The following is a 22538-nucleotide window of genomic DNA, read 5'->3' as shown; positions in this document are numbered from 1 at the left end:
CGCTATCAATACTAATTAGTTAATTACACAAGCGTATAATGTTTTGTTAGGGATTTGGGGTTCACAATACCAACGACCACGACGACCACGAACAAAATTTTCATCCAGTCGCAAGTAACAAAATTGTGCAAAACAATTAAAAATAAAATATTAAAATTTCCTGTCATTCTGGTGATTGGAATTTTCGATAGATTTTTCGTAGAAACTGTGGCTTCAAAAAAAAAATGACGTGTGGCACTCGGGGACTGCCGCAGTAAAGCTATTGCATAGCATGCCTACAAGCCACGCCTCCGTGTCCGCCGGAGTGGAGAGCGTGAGGTTTTTTCGTTACGGAATTTCTCGATTCGGTCCCCGCGCTTAAGGCCCGCGATAGAAGCTATGCAATAGCTTAAAAATGTATTTGAAGTTTTTTATGGATAATTTTATGATCTATTCTATGGCCCCATGTTATTATATGATTAACTTACCGTCTCGGCGAAAATCGTAAAAAACCTGTTTTTTTATTAATTTTTTCCTTTCCGAGTACCATTATGACGGGAAATTTTATGTTTTATTTTGAAAAAATTTTGTCTGGATGGGAATTTTGGTTGTGGTCGTCGTCGTCGTTGGTAGTGTGACCGAACCATTAGTAAAATGTCATGAGCGTCAGTTTATACGGAACCTTTAGTGCGCGAGTCCGACTCACACTTGGCCAGTTTTTTATATCATCTGCTACAATTGTTTATAAGAATAAAAAGAAATATAACCAGTCATGAATCATGATATACAACTTCAAATTTGTTAACCCAGCCCTCACAAGCAAAATCCTATTTCGAGAAAATCCGAGGAAAGAGACCACCAGCGAACAATACAGTATTTGTCCGAGGATTCGAATCATTGTGTGGGTTTTAATGTTTTAATAAAACAAATTATACAATACACAAACAAACAGGCGACCGATCCCCAGCCTCCTCCCACGCGCAATAGTCACTTTGAATTTTTATTTGATTGTTATACAAGATATTAGCTGGGTTACATAACTCGGTCCTTAAAATGATTATTACTGCGATTCAAGTAACTGCCGAAGTACCTAATTTTTTTTTAATAAAAATCCTTTCGCGCCTTCGCTTGCTTTGTCTAGAACTTGAAAAATTAAACCACTCTTATCTATTAAAAAAAACCGAACCAAAAAGCGTTGCATAATTTTAAAGATGAAGAAGCAACACAGGGACAGACAGACAGTGGAAAGCGACTTCGCTATAAACTATATACGCCATAAGAGCCTAAATATCTATACATAATAATTAATATATTGGATATAGGATGCTCATGTAAATAAGGATTAGTATGGAAATTGGAAGGTATATAAGTAATATCTTTTTATCTCAAACCATTTCAACCAGCATTTCCAAACAGAAGAGTTTCTATACTTTTTATTTCATACTTGGTTTCAATTCAATCACATTGCATTGATATAATATATAGGACTATAGTCCCTATTGTTTTGTTAATCCCATCCCACTACGATACAATAAACGAAAAAGTTTGTGAGGATGGATGATCTTCACGCAAAGTAGAATGAAATAGGGGATGTAAATTTTACTCACACGTCAGGAAAGCTGAAAGCTAGTAATTTTTTGGATAGGTTTGAATGAATTTCATTACTAAATTTAATGTAAACATTGGTGCTTTATACTTTTGCTTAACTTTTGCTAACTGCTGTCTGCTACTGGGGACGCAACTTTCCATTCGTTGATTTGTTGTTTTTAAGAGTTGTCATAAATTAATTTCAGCGTGAATTCAACACCATGTGTTGCGCTTTTGGCGAGAATCAAACTGATTCGTTCGGCCCAAACCGTGTTCAAGTTCACCCACTTTCTACCGGATAGCAATTAAAAATAATTTGCATTTCTCCTTGCGTATGTATATAGGTTATTGTTGCTATTCAGATTTAAACGAGAGCATGTAGAATAAATTCAGTTAAAGAAAATCTTTAATTGGAGAGTCGTGTTATTGAAATACGAATACGCAATTAAAAAAGCTGAAGTTATATTCAATCAATGTTTTTAAAGTATAATATTGATAGAGCTTTTCATTCTGAATTGAGTAATTGGTTTTTGAGTATGACATAACAATCACAATATAAAGACTGTAAAAGATGATTTGTTTATCACAAATCCAAGACATTTGAGGTTAGGCAGTTCATAAGTTGGGTTTGCCTGCGAGCTATGACAGCACAATGGCAGTACTAGTGCATAAATCAAAACAGGTGAGCGCGTGCGCAGCGTCTGCAGATCTTATAGGTTGATGTAACGATAATACTATGCCAAGGCATAGTTAATAACTTATGCCGGTACGGGCTTATTTCATTGTACTTATTAAGTAGATCGAATTCCGTTATATTGTAAAAATCACTGTTTGAATAGCAAATATAACGGTCAAGTCATAAATTGGATGTTCTCTGCGGTATTAGCTATCGAGAAGCGAGGGGAGTGCTTGATCACGACTCATTGTTTATCCACGACAAATTGCCACGCTCAAATCCTAAAGAAAGCTGACACCACCTACCATTGCTTCAATAAATCATATCTGACATTTCCAGTCACCATTATTCAAACGTGAGTTTTTGCATATCAGCAAAATTATGTTTAAAAGTTTAATCAATTTTCACTTTATGAAAGAATATGACTAACACAAAATTGGTATTGTAAGCAATGTTGTTGTCTCTTATTAAACATTAATTCTCATACTAATACAAATATATGAAGTTCTATTTGGTGTTTACACGCTATAAGTTTAGTCATCGTTCGAGATGGCTTTCTTTGCCCTCGTCTACTTGCTGTAGAAGCGCTATAAAAAGTATGTACATTATTGGACTTCGCAGTAAAACTAGATAGGAATCTAGCAGAGTCGATCCATGTATAGAGGCTTACAGTTATGTTGCAGTGTGGTCTATTTGCCGTCACAGGAAACTTATCAGCCAACTGTTTCATTTTCTAGATAAATTGGTCAATATGGGTACGTCCGATGGATCTATAGCCATCACTACAAAACGGTTTCGTGCTGATCTTGACGGATTTAGGCTAAAGATATTTATTTCAAAAGCAGGATGCAAGAGCCAAGCAGCGTTATATCCCTTTTTCACAATCGTCATTCCATACGACATAATTCTTAATGTAAAGGGTATTTCACATACCTATAACGTTGAAAGGCCAATGGGATTTATTCGGTTGTAAATAAAGTTTTATTATTATGAGTGCTCCAACGTTTTTAAATCGTCAAAAGCTATAACATTAACTGTTAAGCCATAACAATCTGTTATTTTTGCAATCGGAAAATAATGTTAAAGTGAAATGTCAATGAAATCTCCAGTAGGTACCTAGGTTCGTTATGAAGATGTTAACAGAATAATGCAGATAAAAATGTTTATATGAAATTGTGAACATAAAATACACATCTATCCATTTTCAAGGACGGTTCCATGAACTAACGAAAGTGTAAAAATAATAATTTTAATAATACACTTCCCTGTTTCCAAATTGACATGTGCAAAGAAACATTTTGTTTTCGACGCAGCACCCTTGACTCAGATACGGGCTTGTTAGTATGACTTAGGTATGTTAAGATTGGGAATTTGTAATTATTTATTGAACTTCCTGAGGTTAGCCAATTATCCCTTTAAGCCTGTCCTCGTTTTGATGTCTGGCGTTTGATTGTGTCCTTACGTTTTTTGTTTGTGTTTAATGAAACATTAATAACACATTCATTTGACCGCGTGTTTCAGCAGAATATAATTACACCAACATTTTTAACATCGTTTAATATAGCATTTTAATTCGTATCAATTTCATTTTATGCAGAGTAATTTTTTTTTCACCATCTTACAGAGTGTGGTCAATGTATTCGATCTCGTGTATTGAATTTACAAAAAAGACAAAGTTCTCTGCATAAATCTTTATTCGGATTTATGTACGTACCTACCTATTGCAATTAGCAAAATAAAAAGCAACGACATGAACATATTAAATGTTTATTTATTTTATTAAATCATAAGTAACTAGTTAGTTAATTATTAAAAGAAAATATCAAATTTTTACTTATGTTTTCATAAAAAAAAAAAAATATTTTAAGTGTTTCATTTCGTAGACCCTAATTTAAAAACCATAACTCATTACTAAAGTAGAGTGTGCCAATATATTCTTCTTAAACCTAAGGATAAATCATAAAATATTTTATAAGCCATATTAATATGCATGCTTAGTTTTAAGAGAGCAGGATAAATAATGTTTGCCGGTTATCAAGTGACCCAATCTCGATACATTCTTTTTACACAACGAAGCTGTTCGCGCCACGGCCCTCTGAACTTTATAATATACTAGTGACCTGCCCTCGGTTTGCTTGATCCAAGCTTGATCAGAGAATGCGTCATTAAATTCAACCAGCCAGAAAATTCAATATCAATATAATTTGTAATTAAGTTTATTAATTATGGGGTGTCTAATGTTTATTCTATAACTACCTACTTATTTGAAGTGGAAATTAGATCATAAAGTTTTTAGAGCATTTGAAAATGTTAGATGTTTTTTTTTTGACCAAATTATCGAAGACAAATTTAACAAATAATTATCTATTGAATGTAAAATTTAACTAACTAGGTACATAGTTACCTAGTACATATTATTTCAACATTATAATATGTGCAGACGATTTTTTAAAACATTTTTATAAGGATGAAAGTCGATGATCAGTTAACGCTTGAGCGATTTATCAAAAATAAGAGCAATAAATAAGCTGGAGATTGGCTTACATATTGAATTTTCCTTTGGATTCTTTATAAATTCTTTTTCTGCTGCCCAAATAAGAGATTCGGTGTGGTATTGTTGTTATGGGTAGGTTAAATACAGGCGTGTGACGTGTTTTCAGTAGATAATTGATCTGAGGTAAACTAATAAGCTTATTTTGTAATTATATGCAGGACAGTTGTTCTAGTTAATGTTGTTAATTCTTCAGTTCCAATATCGGTAATAAAAATAATTTAATTCATTTAAAAATTAGCTCAAACAGTATTTCTTGTTTATTATGTAAAGTAGTGTGTTTACTTAAAAACATTAATAAAATGTAATTGAGAATTTTTATAATTTTTTTTTCGGATTTTACTATGTTCAAAGACAGAAGTATTGAAATTTGTTCCAACATTCCATCAAACGCTCATTTCATCATACTCAGATTATCAGATACAGGCTTTACGAAATCCATTATCAAGGTTTTATTAGATACAAAACATGTTTGTTCAATATTTTGATTTGTAGAAAAGTATTGCAATTGTTTGGTAACTAAGTTAACCCGTTTATAGGCAGAGAGATGTATAGATATGAATTGTTTAATGCGCAAGTGTGAACAGTGCTATTGTAAAGCCAAATGAACGAGTTTTGACACGCGATAATATTTACGAAACCTTAGACTCACGACAAAAGTAAATAAGCACTTATTGACATTGTTACAAAAGCTGTCGATAGCTAATTTAATTAGACCAGTTATAATTTAATGTTGGATTGATCAGACATACCTATAGACAGGAAAGTGATTAAATCGAACATTTTTATTTGTAATGCTACGAGCTTTATTGCCTTTCTCGAATAACATTTAACTATAGGTACGTTTATTAAACTATTACACAAGTTAGGTACACATTTCATTATTGTTTTAATTTTTTATTATTTAATTATCGATTGTACCCTCAACACTTATAAAAACAACACTTGGGCATTTAAATTAAACAATATCTCTCATTATGTTTGCCCACTAAACAAGATAAATATTAAACAGATTGCCTAATGCTTGTATACGTAGTATAGGTATTATTATTAGTCTGTGCTAATGCTAAATATCTCTATTAGTATGTATAATGCTAAATATTTTTAGTATGTAGGTTTTTGGTGCCGAGAGACCAATTTATTTATTCTTAAACACTATTAGGGGTGCACACACAGTACTGACAAAAAAGTTACAAAGGTCAAAAGCTTACGTAAATCAGTTTTAAACAAATCGCACCCTTTTGCTGGGAATTCAATAGAAGTACTTATAAAAAAAACTTTCGTAAAATAATCTACAAAGATTTCCTCTTGAATTTTTCTGGAGTGAAAAATTTTATTATCGTGACCTTTTGACCGTTAGGTATAACTTTAACAGCCGGCACGAATAGATACAACAGATACAACATTTTTCACATCTTCAGCATAACTTCGTAATAAAGGTGAATACCAAGATTTTGCTCACTAGGAATTTTTCCGCAGATTGCAGTTTAAAATGCCTAAAATTACTGCACTAACGGTGCATTTTGATAAAACGAACATAGAACTAGAGCTAGAACAAGAGCATTCTTTCGTGATTTTTAGTGTAAATGAAAACTCGTATTTAGTGTTGTTCATATAAGAACATTGCATAGAATCTTTTCGAACGCACTAAGAACAACGAAAGAACGCTCTACGCCTGTTTCCTTTTTTCAGTAAAATCTTCTGTAGGTAACCCGTAGCTCGTAGGCAGTATTATGGTACTTAAGTTCTTAAAAGTTTTTTTCTATTTATTTCATAGGCTTCCAGTAACTTAAACGATATAATCCTATTGTATATTAGTACGTAATAGATATGAATAACAGTGTCAGCTGAAAAAGTGGTTCCATCAGCATTTCGACGATGATTGCATAAACAACGGCGTTCGAGGAAGTCGTAGTAACGATCAATTTGCGTCAGACGCCGCGCTTTTTTCCGACCCAACCTTCCTTAATGAGCAGAGAAACTAACGTTAACTCGTATGCAAATGTCCTAGCTCTAAAGTTCATACGACTGATAAATATATGCTGTTAACGCGGAAGTTCTAATACGAATTCAATTTACGTTGATTTGAATAATTTTGCGACAACTTTCTTTGATATAGGTAGGTTAAAAGAGTATTTTTGCAAAGTAGAGTTTTTCAGGATAGGATATTATTAGAGATTTTCATAGTCGTCCATTCTTTCAGGTTATCATCCTAACTTAGCCATATAAAGCAGTCTGAATTTGGTTGAATTTACATACTTTTATATTGATGAGTAGTTGTTGAATGTTTATGGGACAGCAACAAATAGGAGAAGGAAATTCGTATGCGGAACTTGAAGCGGTAAAGTGATCAAGAATATGCGAACTAACCCAGGAGCCAGGAGGATAAAACTAACACAATATAAATGTATGGGAATAAAATTATATCATCTCATAAATAAATATCAGAATTCCTGTAGGTACCATAAAGCATCGATAGGCGTTAATTAGTAGACTTGTATCATGACTGAGTGGTGCTATTTGTCTAAATCGAAGCTGCGCTATCCGTGGGACGGCTGGAGGTGAGTAGGCGGCGGGGATCCAATTACGTCCCATTGCGAATTAATTTATAGCGGCGGGCGCCTCGGCCGCTCTCACCTTGACACGTCGGATCCGACGCGCCCAATCTGACGGGATGCCCGGACTCTGGACCCGGCGACAGGTTTACGCAAGCCCTAAAGTAAAGTCTTAAGGATTAAAACGTTTACTTTCGCTCGCTTTCAGTCTTGCATGTTCGATAATTTCGCAAATATCAAATTACCGCGGGGTATTAAATTGCGATCCATCGAATACGACAAGCGCACACTGCGGCGTTAATAATTTAAATGATCGGTCTGAAGGAATTTATATTGGCGAGGAATTTATATGTCCAATTCGAATCATAACTGCCTTTTTTCATAATCTCAAGATGTACGGTAATGACGTTATTAAGTTATATATTTGCGAACCATTGATCGATTGTTACGAAATGAGGTGTTCAAATACGCGATTGTTTGATAGTGAGTATTGAGATAATGATAGCGGCATTCCATTATTCCATGTAGTATGCGCATACGTAAAACTAGAACGGAGGCTGTATTATCGGAGGTTGCGCCTGCGCTTTTGATGTAAGCAGAACTCAGACGCCGGCAGTCGCATAAGAAACTCTGCGGCAGATAGTCGACTCTACGGTGCGCTAACCACCGCTATCGGCTGGTCGCTTTCTCGAACGTATTTACGATAAGCAAATATTTCTATATTATTATTGTCCGTGTCCTGTGAATAGTGAATACGTGTGATGACAAATATAATCAAAATAATGTCCCTTTAAATTGTAATTTTTAAGACTGTTAAAAATAAATAAACTGTCCAAATGAAGATGACTGTAAATCGAATAAGAGTGGTGGTGCTTGGTAGCCCGCGAAGTGGAAAGTCGGGTCAGTATGAGATTTTATTTTTATTCATATTAATATTTATTTTATTTTTAGTATTTGATAGATATGTATTCAATAAATTGCAATAAAATAATAAAAAATATGCAAGAAAATCATTGGTTCTTCAAATATTTATGAAATGCTTCAGTTTATTTACAAATTTAGGTAAGTCGTAAGTGGATTATTGCAAAAATTTTAAATCGCGGTAACCTAAAAAAATAATATAAAATAAAATTGCATGATCGGCAATTGCTCTTTACCTTATGCGGCTACAACCAGATGGTCAACATTTAATAAAAAATATTTTATAGGCAGTGCGACGCTTTTATTTGTAGTAATAAAATAAAGTGTAAAAGAAAAGCTAGGGCTTGTCTTAAAAATCCAATAATATTTTTAGGTTAAAACCAATAATATTTTTATTGCAATTTTTTAAATTGTAATAATATGCGACTTTTGTACATCTTATATATAAAAATGAATCGCAAAATGTGTTGGTAAGCGCATAACTCGAGAACGGCTGAACCGATTTCGATAATTCTTTTTTTATTATATTCCTTGAAGTACGAGGATGGTTTTTATGTAGAGAAAACGTAAATATGTACCACGGGCGAAGCCGGGGCGGACCGCTAGTACCTTATAAAAATATATTAAAATTGTATAACTATGTTTACATTTCTTGCAAGCTTTGTATCGCTATTCCTCTTGGAGGTAACTTCAGTGTCAGCGCCGATAACATTACTATGAAATATTGTACGTAGAAGATAAAGACAGATCTGTTACATACCCAAGCATTGAAACTAATAAAATGCATTTTATTATTATTAATAATTATAAAAAGCAACACAGTGCATTCTTTTACGTTCATACGTAACTACGTTAATGCAAAGTTTGGATCAACGACCTCGAAGTCTTAAATGGTTGAATGGTCGTTTAAGTTACACAACGAATTGGCGCCAGGCGTCGCTTGCCGGGAAATCGGTTGACCTAGCGGCCTCGACTCTTGATTGCCGCCCTAATTGATCATCGCTGATGAACCGAACAACGCATTATAATTCAATAGACGTAGATGCATTAATTCGCTTGCAAAGTAAATTGTCGCGTGAGGGCTGCGGCGCCGGTTGCGGACGCGACCGAGTAACATCAATAGGCTAAGTCTCGTTTCTCCGTATAGTAAGAAGTATCGTAATTATTAAGCTCTTGGAGACGTATAAAAAGCTTTAAGGAAATCGATGTCTGCATAGATTGTTTTTTGAATGAGGATTATTTATGTAGAGCATGGAAACATTCACGTTTGTTAAATGTACCTGCTTTAAAATTTATTATAGAAAATGTAATATTCATTTGTAAAAATAAGCTTTATTTGAAAATTTACAAATTACATTGTACATTGGAAGTAACGTATTATGCTGTAACTCTTTTTAAAAATCATCGTTGCAGAACTTTGTTGATTTTAGAAATAGCGTAAGGAATATAGGTATTACATACAAGTATTTTATCCTTGCATGCGTTGAATAGTTTAATAATATAATTATAATAATTATTGCATCGAGACGGGACGATGCAGGCGAAAGCTGACGCGAGTGCGGCTGAGTTATTTTTAGAACATGACATAATTGCGATCATTAAGTTCGCTGTGCTCGTAAATATGAGAATAAGATGTGTTTCATAAGTTGACCCCTTCGGAAAGAGAATTGATCATGTGGACGCATGCATTGTAATGTCGTTTAAAGCTATCATTTGATGTTAATTGTCCTTGTTGAAGTTGTGAAGGATACTCGATAGGGCCTCTGTGCTTTCGACTAACTATCCCCTATTTAAGATAAAGAAACGTTGTACATATACAATTTAACATATATACTAATGTTATAAAATGAAGATAGGCTTACTAGTAGCCTCATCATAATCCATTGATAGGCTCTTAACCTTAACTTTAAAATGTAGAGATAAACTCTACTATGCAATTTTTTTTAATTAAACCACAGATAAGTTAGTACAATAAAGGATTGTTTGTACCCTGTCGTAATTATTATTAAACTGTAATTATATTTAAAAACTTTAATTTTACACAGTCAAATAAGTATCAATTAGTTAATAAGGGCGATACAATTCTGCCACATTTTTCGTTGGCGTTGATAATTTTTTTTTTGTTAATTATTAAATACTAGTCTAAATTGTATTTCATTACTTTGGTTGTCACTTCTTCTCATATCGTTAAAACTTTGCAAGTGCAATAAAGCATACTAGCTAGAAAGCTCTTCGATTTTTTTACCTTATGTTTATTCCAATTTAAAATATGAATTTAATGGTGTTAATAATGCTATGTATAATAATGCTAGGTTGTTAATGCTATGTTATTCTATATTATAAGATATTAGATAATGAATATTTAATTTGTAATGAAACGCTTAACGCTATCATATTTCGACTAAACAAAAAATTGCTTAGTCGACTATACACGAACCTAATTTGACACAAGTAGGTTATTGAAATCGAAAATGAGTCCATATGAGTAATCTTACTTTTCCTTGCCATTTTTAACCAAAACACTAGGTCAGTTATGGTGGTAATTTATCACCAACGATACTAAATAACCGTTATTCAAAATCGCCTTTGCAAGACTTATAGGCTTTCATTATTTTGTGAAAGCTCAGTTTTGTACATTACAGTTTACAGTGTACATTTGGAAGGCAAACAAACATTTATTTTTATTGAGAAGTAAAAGTTAATGGTACATCCCAAAGAATTAAATACAGAAGCAAAATGTGAATGGGATGAGGCCGTTTTTAACTCGTGCATTACTATCGTGATAATGAAGAATATTATAATGGCTTTTATATCGATAATATACCCAGTAAATACGTGGCTATTTGTTAGTAGTGCATAGGGTCCATAGGTTTTAAAGACGGACCTGCATATTCTTATGAAAAAAAAGACATTCTCTCGTTCATTATATTTTGCGCTTGTAATACAAAAGCTAACACTTATTACATACCTACTTGTACATTAGACAAGTTTGCCGAAGTGTATATCTTTTATCCATATCCGCAGTGTAAGCTCTTTAACAATTAAGTTAGATGATACAGCTAGAAATAATGTGCTAAATGCATGTACCATTCAAAAGAGGTTCACAAAACAATATTATAATAGTACTGCAGTATTTCATACATAATAAACCATCTTGAAAGTCCCTAACGGTTCTTTTATTAATAGTTTTTGGTGACCCATGTTGCCTTCGGAACACCATGCGTCAACGCGTCTTGTACAAGTCGGACAAGTGATGGATGAACGTCGTAATCTATTAATTAAGTATAGAATATAGATTCTTCATGATACAACACCTATTGTTTCTGGAGGTACCATCAATCAAACACACTGTGCCACGTTGTTTGAGCTTTGTAATTTGTCTTTACGGTTAAATGGTTATAAAATTTAAATTAGTCAATTTTTTGTTTACATGTGTAGGAGTTACCCGCCGTGTAGACTCCACATTATCTGTTGTTATGGTCGAACACTCGTAACGTATCGTAGTATATTATATATATTATATATTGCATCTACGACCTGTTAACTGAAGTATTGAACACACATTTTGCAAAAAGTAAATTAATTGTATTTCGAAGACATAACTAAAATATACATAAAAGTAGCAAAAATGTATATAAAAAAGTTTGAATAAAAGTACTATGTAACATGGTGCGCAATCACAAACAAAGCTTACAATGTAACTAACAAGTAACGTAGCACAAAGCTCCTTTATCTGAATCTCAAGTGTTGAATTCCTTCAGTATTACCTGAGTTATATATGAATGCATTGCTTTACAATGTAACTTGCACCTAGACGTTTATGGAAAATATATTTTTCTGTACGTCTATTTATAAATGTTATAGTGGATTGGTAAAACATGATTTTCTATGTTACTTATTTTCGGGAATAGATAACATCCCTATTGAACGTTTGCAATAATACCTACCTGAACCAGTGTTTGTTAATCGAAATAAATTTCTCAATAAAATAAAGAATATGGCTTTGAATTAATAAAATTTGCATACAAATAAAATGACAATAAAGTACCTATAATCAGAATACATTTGAATCGATTACATCTCGGCTTCCAAGTTGCGACTCAATCGTTATGTTATCTCACGAAATCGGTTCGCGGAGAAAGTGAAATAATTCTCATATATCTCCACGGAGGACTAAAAGAAACAAAATGAAAACGAGAGTGTGGAATTTTGTATGCGTTTCATAAATAACGATTATCGAAGTGGGTATGGGAGCCGGTATAATCTCTCATTAAGTTTTAAATTTTACAACACCACTTTGGCGGTAATTCAACAATTTATTGTTGTGATAATGACTTATGAGATATTTATTGAATCTTAGCAATCAATTTATAAGAAACTTTACGATTTTTGTAGGCCTATAATGTGTTATAATTTTTTATGGCTTCCGCGTTTTGCGATCCTGATTTTTAGTGTCAAGTGTAATAAATAAAATACATACTTATACAAACATTATTGTAATATTATATATTGATTGAGATAAAACAAATACGGAAATTTAGTCGATGACCACCTTTTAACGAAAATTAAATAAAAAAATAAAAAAAACTGTAGAGTAAATAAACTCAAAAGTTCAATATTTTGTGAGTACTGCACTTAACATAATATATTCCAAGTTCCTACTATAGAGAATATTAGTTAGACAAATAATATTAAGTGGAAATATTTGTTTTTATTGTTGTTGGTTGTCAAGTTCAAAAGAAAATCAATAAAGCTTCAAGTAGAAACAAAGAATAGTCGTGGAATGTATTTCAAGTCCATTGTCAAGCGACATTATGACACGGTTGCGCAAGCGCAGGCCACGCATTTGTTACGCAAACCATTCGTGACTCGGACGCTCCCGATCTAATCGATTGATCTAATCGATCGATAGATCTTTTGGATTTTTTAATCCACTTGTAGGTATGGAAACTATTTAAATATAAATTGGGTAAATGGTTATCTTGATGTTGTGTTGCAACAAATTTCGTTACTTCAGTGTGTTATTGTTGTCAAAATATGTTATTTAATTTAGTAGTAGTAGGAACCTACTGCATATTGTAATATAACTTCTAAGTCAATTTTACAAATTCAATTAACATTCCAAAATAAACTGTATAAATGAAAGGAAAAGTTGAACTTCCTTTAAAAAACATAAGATTGCATAGCATCGTAAATTGTGAAATTCTGAAGAAGAAATTTAGAATCCAAAGTCTAGAACCTATCTCGATTATATACTTTTTAATTTAACAACTTTCTCGTTTAACAGCTATATAAATTATACGACACATATCATTATATTATACAATTTTACGCGTAGGAATGAAGTAGGCGATTACAAAGAACCTTTTTTACGATCAGCAGGCGCTGTGTAGTAAAGCGTACATTGTTGTACAATAATTATGTTCTTGAATACTCGCTACTAGTAGTCTGTACATCATTTCCCAGTAGCTATTCATCCAAGCTGCTTTGTCATCGACGTTGATAACTATTTGTATGCGATCAGGAATACCAGGAGTGCATCGCTTGAAAGGACTCATTACAAGCAGTAGAAAGTTGGGTGTAATGAACTTTTGATGACGCCTCTATTGATCTGTTTCGGTATTCGGTTCCTTCTCAATAATTACAAATAGGCCGGCTTTTCCCATTGTACGTGAGATGTTATCGTTTTTTAATGAGAGGGAATGAAAATAATTAACAGTGTTTTTATTGTTACAGCGGTGGTTGTGCGTTACCTCACGAAGCGGTATATTGGAGAATATAGTTCGACGGGAGGTAAGCATTGTTTATTATATTTACGGTAACGATAAATTATTTTAGCACAAGCGTTAGTAAATCTATAGGACACGACATGCTTCCTTTATGAGAAGTAATAAGTAATAGTGGTCCCGTTTTCTAAAAAAATATGTTTATATTTTGGTTGTAAATGTTTGACATTAATGCCATACTCAAAACATATGACAATAGCCGTACTCGCGGCTTTCGTGTGGGAGTTGAAAAGATATGTTTTCCGTTTTTACTCTTCTGTTAATAGGTCAAAGTTTGAATTAACTGTCCAAAATGTAATGTGTGCATTCTATTTTCAATAAATTACATTTGTAAAATGTATTCTCAATTCGTTAAAAATGTTTGTAGCGTAAACTTCTTAAATATTTTATTTAGTATTGATGCCGTAGGTGGTAGAATATTTTTATTATCATCACTTAATGGTCGGTTTAAGATAAGTTAAAAGCATTTTTATTCGGTTTTATTACGGGTTGCCTCGCACAGTAGCGCTCAGTATTAATATATGCAATTAATGTCAATTTACAAGATTACGACACTTTTTCTGTTCACTAAATTAAGAGGAAATAATTTCCTTCCGTCCTTTAGCAAAACCCTTTTACGTCAATTGATGACGTAGTCGATACGTTAATATTGTCTTGTCGATTTTCGTCAATGGGCAAGAATTTCAATGGTAATGTTTTACGTAATTGACATAATTATGGTGACCTCTAGTTTTATGAAAGGAAATATTTGTTGGGGTCACACCGCAAATTAATTTATTAGTAAAAAATCATACACAAATTAAGGTTTTTAAAATTTTCTGCAAAATATCAATAGTTACCTACATCATTGTTTGAAAGAAAATAAGTAGTTTCATTGTAATAATAATATCTAGTATCTAATCTGTGATAATATGATGTTATTACAATGTGACAAACTTATTTAGTAATTCGGTCCCTTCGACATTTATGTGTTCGGGGTCACAAAGTTGACAGGTTTTAAATGTCAAAAATTGTTTCAGATTTTCTTTATCAACATCGAGTGGCATTCGACGGAGCAGTATCAGAAGTTGAAATTCTTGACACCTCAAACTGTGCCGTAAGTGAAAATTTTATATAGAGTAAAAAGCATTAAAAAACGATAAGAACCCTTTCAGCGCCAGTCATGTGCTAAAGTATAGCTGGCAATTTGATATTGAGCAACTTGTTTGCGCAGCTAGTTGAATAAATCGCGTATCGAGACCTTATTAATGAACCGTTATCTAATCCGAGATTAAATTAATTTTGTACGACATCTCCATTATGTATCGCGTCCTTATATCATTAAGATTATTCGATCTTATAGGAAGCGTATAATCTCATGATAAGTTTCGATTAAATGAGAGACAATAGAGATTTTAATCTGACAGGTGTTGTCTGAACCGTCTTGAGTTCGACGTACGATTTAATTATGAAATTACGAGGGCCCGAACACGTGTCTCACAATAAAGCCGAACATAAATTATTGTGTGCGCAAAATCCGCTCTAAATGAATGAGTTATGTAATCTCCCTAAAGCGACTTAGTCATTGTTTTGATTAGTGCAAACAAGTTTTGTTTTCGTTCGTACATCGGGATTTGTGTGCGCTTGGATGTTTTGTATAGCGTGTTAATTTTATTCCAAAGCCGTTGACATGGCTGTGCTTTTATTTATCTTCTAAGAACATCAGCTAGAACATTATTTATTGCCAGAGTTTGCGCTGCGCTGTGCTGTGCGAGAGGAATGTATTACGATGTGCAACTTTGTGTTAGGTGTGTGTTGTAGGACAGATATATTTACAACCTTTAAAGAGAAAATTATTGTTTTTACATTTGCATTAAGATAAATGGAGATGTTTCAGCGTAGAATACTGGTCGAGTTCCTTTTGGCTTTAGAAATCGTATTGTCTCGACTCTCGAATTAAATATTTGTTCACAGAATTGTTGACATTAGTCACAGATTTACTGCTCAGATTTAGGATATGATAACATCTTAAACTTGACCTCATTGTTACTTTCGTCTTATTTATAGCAAAACTATTAAGTACCTTAATGTTAGAATTAACATAGTTATGTTAGATGTCGAAGTTAATTTTAATTGACAGCCAGTAAGATAGTAATAAGTTTAATTTGATTTGCTAATATTGTTTTCTTAAAGACGAAGTGTTATTCTGGTACCTACATAAGCTACATCATTGCATCGGGTTCGAATCCCGACACGTGATCGAATTTTTCCATTCATGAAAAATTTCTCAAGCTTCACTGCCAAGAATCATGAAAATCCTTTCGGTAGTTTTTGAGTGAAAAAGTAACAAACATACATTCTTACATTCTTACGAACTTTCACGCTCATCATACTAGTAGTAGAATCGTTATAATAGTAGTAGAAGAATAGTAATAATAGTAGTATTTGACGTAGTTGTATATCCTCTAGATCCGCGGCTGCCTCGGCGAGCACGTGCGATGGGGGGACGCATTCGCGGTAGTGTACTCGGTGTGCGAGCGGCGGTCGTTCCTGGCGGCCGCGGAGCTGCTGTCGCTGCTCGAGCGCACGCGGCTGCCGGGCTGCGCCGCTGTCACCCTCTTGGGCAACAAGCGTGACCTCGAGCACGCAAGGTGAGTGTTACGTAGTTTACGTAGTATATTATCCGCTAGATACATAGTTGGTTCGGCGAGCACGTGAACCTCGTGCACGCCAGGTGAGCGTTACGTAGTTTACGTACGCTTACGTATTTCGTAGATATTTAGTAATCTGTGCATATACATAGGATAAAAATTGTCTAATAACTAACTGTATATGACGCGTCCCTGTGTTGGAAATACATAGAAAATATAATTTGGAAAATCCAAAAGTGCACGCCTCATAATTTTTTTTTAATAAATATTTATTAATTATTATTTTTGTTTATTTAATAACAATTAAACCACATCGAATCAGACCCTGAAAAATGAAAGGGTTCTATTCCTGAGCATACTCAAGCGTAAGAGAAAAAAAAAGACTCGATTAGTAAAGTATTTCGGTCGCTATCGTGTTAACAAGAAAAAGGATCCGCACATACAGACACACGGACGTCCAAGACAGAACTTTTTTAAACTGTTTTTTAACTAGTTTAAATAACAAAAATGACATCAAAAATATCATGAACGTTAAAAATAGTGTTTTTTCTTAATATGTGTGTGTATGTATTATCTTACAAGTGCAATGTATGATACATAAAGACATTTTAAGTTTGAAAAATCAGATGTTTTGCGCGAAGTGACAGTAGTACCCACCTCAACGCTTCGCTTATGAGGCGTGCAAAAGTGCCTGGTAACAACTGACATGACCGATGACGCCCCCGTAATATTAGATAAGACTTATTGGTTTCGAGGGTTTCGATGTAATACATCGAAAGTGTTATTAGCTTATTTATTGTATATTACTAGCTTTCCGCCCGCTGCTTTGACGCATCGGTCCCGTTCCCGTGGGATTTGCGGGTTAAAACCTCTATGTCCTTTCTCCGGTCCCAAACTAGAGATATAGTCTATATAATTTCATTTAGCGGAGTTAAGCAAATTGATCAATAAATACACTGTTTTAAGTGTAAGTTTTTATTGTAGGTACCGAGATAAATTATTTTACTTACTTTTATTTGTTTCGCATTTACATTTATTACTCTATATAATTTCAGTCCTGATTTTTCAATAAATTGATCAATAAAGACACTGCTTCCAATAAACGTTTTCATAGTATATATACTGAGATAAATTATTTTACTTACGTTTGTTTCGCATTTACATTTATTACTCTATATCGAAATACGTTTTGACCTCATTAATTGTCCAATTATTATAGTCTTTAACGAGTCAATAAATTCGCATGTCGATACATTACGACGTATCGTACCAAATGTTTCGTCAGAGGGTTTTTTAAGGATAAATAACGACGATTCATTTCACATTTATTGGTGTTAAATCCTTTGTAAATGGTATCCTTAACGGATTGAGAAATAAGCTGATTTTAAGCTCCTTATGGTGATTAATTAGCGGTAATATTTTGTTTACACAACCAGCCCGTAATAATTGCCTTGTGTCTCATGAGTAATTTCAATATATAAATCTTGGTTGTGGGTGACATTATGTTGTTATAATGTAAACCTACAGTTAATATTGTCGTACAGTTAATGTTATCTGGTGCTCAAATTTAAATAGATCTAATAATTGAATAGGTACGCTTAAGTAATCAACACAAATTAAATAATAAATTAACGCTTTATACTCAATCTACAAATAGTCAATTTAAAGCTTATGTAAGCTTTAAAAATTTTTTTTATTTGGTCCGCTAACTGGACGTTCCAACATTTAGAAATAGTGAAAATACAATCATAATCTTTTAGTTGGAGACTTTTAGCTGGACGGCTTTCTAAGAGCGAACACAAACAATAATTATAAACCTACACTAATTGTAACAATAATTAAAAACAATAATTAAAACATATTAGTTACATATTTGTTAGAAAAAAAAATTTTTTTGATTGTACTGACCGATGCATTAAACAAGTCGAGCCGTAAATTATATTCTTATTTCTATATTTTCATTGTAGGTTCCTTTTACTGTACATTTAAACTTATCAACAGTAATACGTTCATATTTTTGAGCTTTTTTATGATTTGTAATGGTTTAAAAAAAACTATGCCAGCCAGTTATAAAAAATATATATTTATTTGTCAACAGGGAGGTCCACGCAGAAGAGGGTCAAGAGCTATCGCTCCGTTTCGGGTGTCAGTTCTACGAAGTGTCCGCCGCGGAGTCCTCAGCGGGCGCGGCGTTAGCGTTCCACGCGTTATTGCGAGAGGCTCGAGCGTTAGCGCTGTTACTGCCCGCGCCCAGGAGGAAACTGGCCGCGTATTCTGTGTCTAAGGTTTGTTAATGAATGCATTTTAAAAAACAATTTAACTTCATTTTTGATACATAGGGTGTTTTGAAAATATGTGATTTGGGCGAATTTGAACAAGGTAAGAGTATTATGTGTTAAAATATAACGCAGTTTTGACATGATTTTCATGAATAAATCAATTTAAAATAAAGTAGCTCTTACTGATTATGGGTACATTTTTAAACAGATAATAGTAGTACCTAAGATGTAAAGTACTCTTTGGTGTAGACCAGTAATTCGTATTTTTGAACTTTTTTTCTACTAATAATATAAAGTGAAATTCTTCAAATAATATTAGGTGAAAATAATTTTTACGTCCATTGTGAGTACATCTTTACAATTACAAGACAAAACAATTACACCCATCACAATTACATTACCGCCCTACAAGTACCTGCATACATTCCGATAAACGAGTTTTCCGATGTAACAACGTATAAGTTGCAAAAGAAAAATATTACGTAAAAATAATTAATGATAGTTACATTTCGATCTTTCTCTTGCGCATAGGCCACATTACACATAGCGATCATACCATAAGCGGATGTACGTTGTTCCCACACTCGTAATACTTGAGTTATGGTCGAGATTTTCTTCTGCATTTCCTAGGCTTTTTCAGTATCATAACATAATGTATTATATGTCCAGGAATGACAGTACTGTGATGAGAGAATGTTTTAGTAGGATTTAACCAGGATCTTTTTATTACTTTGTTAAACATGTATGTTTTTTAAACAATTTTGTAAATATTGAAATTAAAGATTTTTTTATGGATTCAAAGGTAATTTATTCATTGTATTGTTTATCTCTACTGTGACTGTCATCCTCTCTAACTGATTCGCGTTAAAAAATCTTTAATTTTGTTGTTTTCATTAAATAAAAATAAAGATAAACAGCCAAAATCAAGTATATAATTATTCTAGTAAACTGTTTTTATTAATTGTATTTTTATATTAAAACGTGTTTTCTTTTTTTGCAGGTAATCGGCACAATATTCGGAAAAAATAGCAAGAGTGTACGAAAAAAACGACCATCGCTTAGTATCTAACTATTTATACTTCCATTTATAGACTGCGTTTAAAATATAGTTGATGAAAAATATAGATTTGTAAAATTGTGATAATTGTGTATCTCATACATTAAGGAGGCTTTGTTTAAAACAACACGATTGTTGACAAAAATTTTGAAATGTTTAATTTTAGTTTGATTTTCTTTAAGAGTGTTGGTGACCTGTGGTAATATTATTGATTTTTTGCGTATACCTACTTAAATTGGTAATTTCTCTCCGGGAAATATTGTATGCGCATTGAAACAATGTCGTCTTAAAACATACCAGCTCATTAACTTTCTTAAGAGGTTCCATGTATACGCCATAATCTAAGCATAAAAGATATAATTAAATTAAATGAACTGTAAATAGTATGAATTAACTGTACATATACGACTTAATATTTAATAATAAACCTCGCAATTCAGCTATAAAGACTCGACAGATCACTATTGTAAATAAATTAAACAATAACACTTAATGTACCTCTAGCGATTAAGTCTACAATTAAATACATAATAAATTTTTACGTTTATATCTATGTGTTTTATTTTATATTATTTCTAACATGGAGAGGAAGGCTGTTAAACGAATGCAAGTACCTACATCGTTAAAAGGAATAATGAACATTTTTTTCAAGTTAACCACTTTTTTATTATAGTTATTGTGGCTTGGATATTTCATAGTTTCTTTTAATAATTATTGGTATATATGAGTGGGATATATTTCAAAGCATTCTGAAGGAAATGCTGACCTGCAGGAAGCGACAAATTCAGCCCCGAGCGTGGGCACCTTACTGTGCTCTAGATAATGTGCAATTCATCTTTCAAAGTAGACACTAACAAGGTGCAAGTAGACAATAAAACAGCACAACTCTAATATAAACTAACCGGCAACTAGTCTGAACACACACACCATCAACATCAAGATTTAATCTCCTCCGGTCGTTCGTAATTCCTAAAGTATACGGGGCCCGTTTATTTCTGTTTTCACCCAGCAGTCACGGGTGTCGGGCAGCCGCGGGGGACATATCTCAGTAATGTTGGAACTTTATTGATAGAACAGGGTAGCCGCTAGTGTAGGAGAGAGTAAAACGGCCTTGCGTATAAGTTGCACTGCCTCCCACTCGTCACTCGATTCCGTGATAACGTCCCACGAACAGAACGCGACCAGTCCACGTGTGAAAGCGGCAGGTGCAATTTGAGGCGTTTCGTAGAGAAACTTCGCCACTTAATACAACCTACGACTTCATAACAAATCTAATTTTGTCCGAGCATCAAAGTGGAAACAAATTCGAATGTTTTGCTACCGGCTATATGTTGTAAAAACACCGGCAAGTTCAAGAGCACGCCGGCGAATAATTTCGTTTCAATTTATCCGGTTGACGGTTAGAATGAATGGTAGAATGAGTAATAAATAATTGGCGAGCTCACCGGTTACATAATGCGTAATAAATGTTTCTTTGCTTGTTCTCCGTTTATATTAAATCTAATACAGGTGTATCGATGAAGATAAGGATTATAAATCGAATTCCCTGTTCGTGTAAGTGGCGCCAACTTTCCGCTTATTCTCTTTCAAAATGAGAATAAGTAGACACCTGCAATGAGGTCAACCTCCTCAGATTTCTAATGTTATTGCATGCGTTTAAATGGATTATAAATAACCCACCTTATGTCCAATTCGCGATAACATATGTTGTTATGAAAGAGTTGTTGTGGAAATATGAGACAACGTTTTAATAAATAATGTTAGTTCGTATATAATATATATTTAAGTGGCAAAGTGGTTAAAGTTGTAATGATATTTATACTAAACATAATATAATTGACTTACCTATTTCATAAGATGATATCTACTAATCAATATGATAGCGATGATCATCAATTTTCGCTACGTTAGGAAATATAGCGTAATGAAAACGCTCACTTTGATATTCCTACGCATAAAAATGTCAAAAAACAAAGGCCCTTAAAAAGAATTATTAGTGTAAGAATTGTATAAGAAGAACATTAAATGTTCCGTAGGAGTATGTTAATAAACTTAAATTGTGTTAATAGCGGGTCATAAAGAAACGCCTAATATGTAGAGTCACGTTCATCAAAAGAAAGCGGAAAGAAATTGTTATCTGTTCTTCTTTCTAATTCAATCAAGGAGGGTTAAGAACGCACAACCTTGCTGGTGTTCGCAAATTTAATGTCAATTATAAATCGTAATGAATCACTATTGATTGGTCAGTGAAAGCATTTAGATGTAATCAGACAGGATTCATCGAATAACTGCTGTGTATTGCCAGAGGCTAACCACGATTTTATGATCTATCGTCGACTATTGATAAAGATTGGAATACACAGCCGAAACGTCATGTTCTTTTTCTTTGTTTTTTAAATCTAAAAGGAACAACAGGCGCGGGCCAAGTCAACAATGACAGCAGTATGACATGTAGATACATGGTGGCGTTCGTGCAGCATTCTCGATGCAGCTGATATTGTCTATTATCGGTCACTT

General features: G+C 33.3%; 1 protein-coding gene across 1 annotated transcript; it reads left to right on the top strand.

Moving 5' to 3' along the window:
• The first annotated feature begins 7941 nt into the window (after window positions 1-7941).
• LOC149905115 (ras-related and estrogen-regulated growth inhibitor-like protein A) lies at window positions 7942-20570 on the top strand. The gene is made up of 6 exons (XM_090106324.1): window positions 7942-8248; window positions 14006-14062; window positions 15075-15151; window positions 16504-16685; window positions 18784-18970; window positions 19965-20570. Exons 1-6 carry the CDS (start codon window positions 8185-8187, stop codon window positions 20031-20033), a joined length of 636 nt encoding a protein of 211 aa, XP_089962450.1. The 5' UTR covers window positions 7942-8184; the 3' UTR covers window positions 20034-20570.
• The last annotated feature ends 1968 nt before the right edge of the window (window positions 20571-22538 follow it).

Source organism: Colias eurytheme, chromosome 10, assembly GCF_061535395.1.
Source record: "Colias eurytheme isolate Ceu_HAF_F1 chromosome 10, ilColEury1 Martin Lab GWU primary, whole genome shotgun sequence".
In the NCBI taxonomy this organism is placed as follows: domain Eukaryota; kingdom Metazoa; phylum Arthropoda; class Insecta; order Lepidoptera; family Pieridae; genus Colias; species Colias eurytheme.
This window is presented reverse-complemented; position numbering and strand designations above follow the sequence as displayed.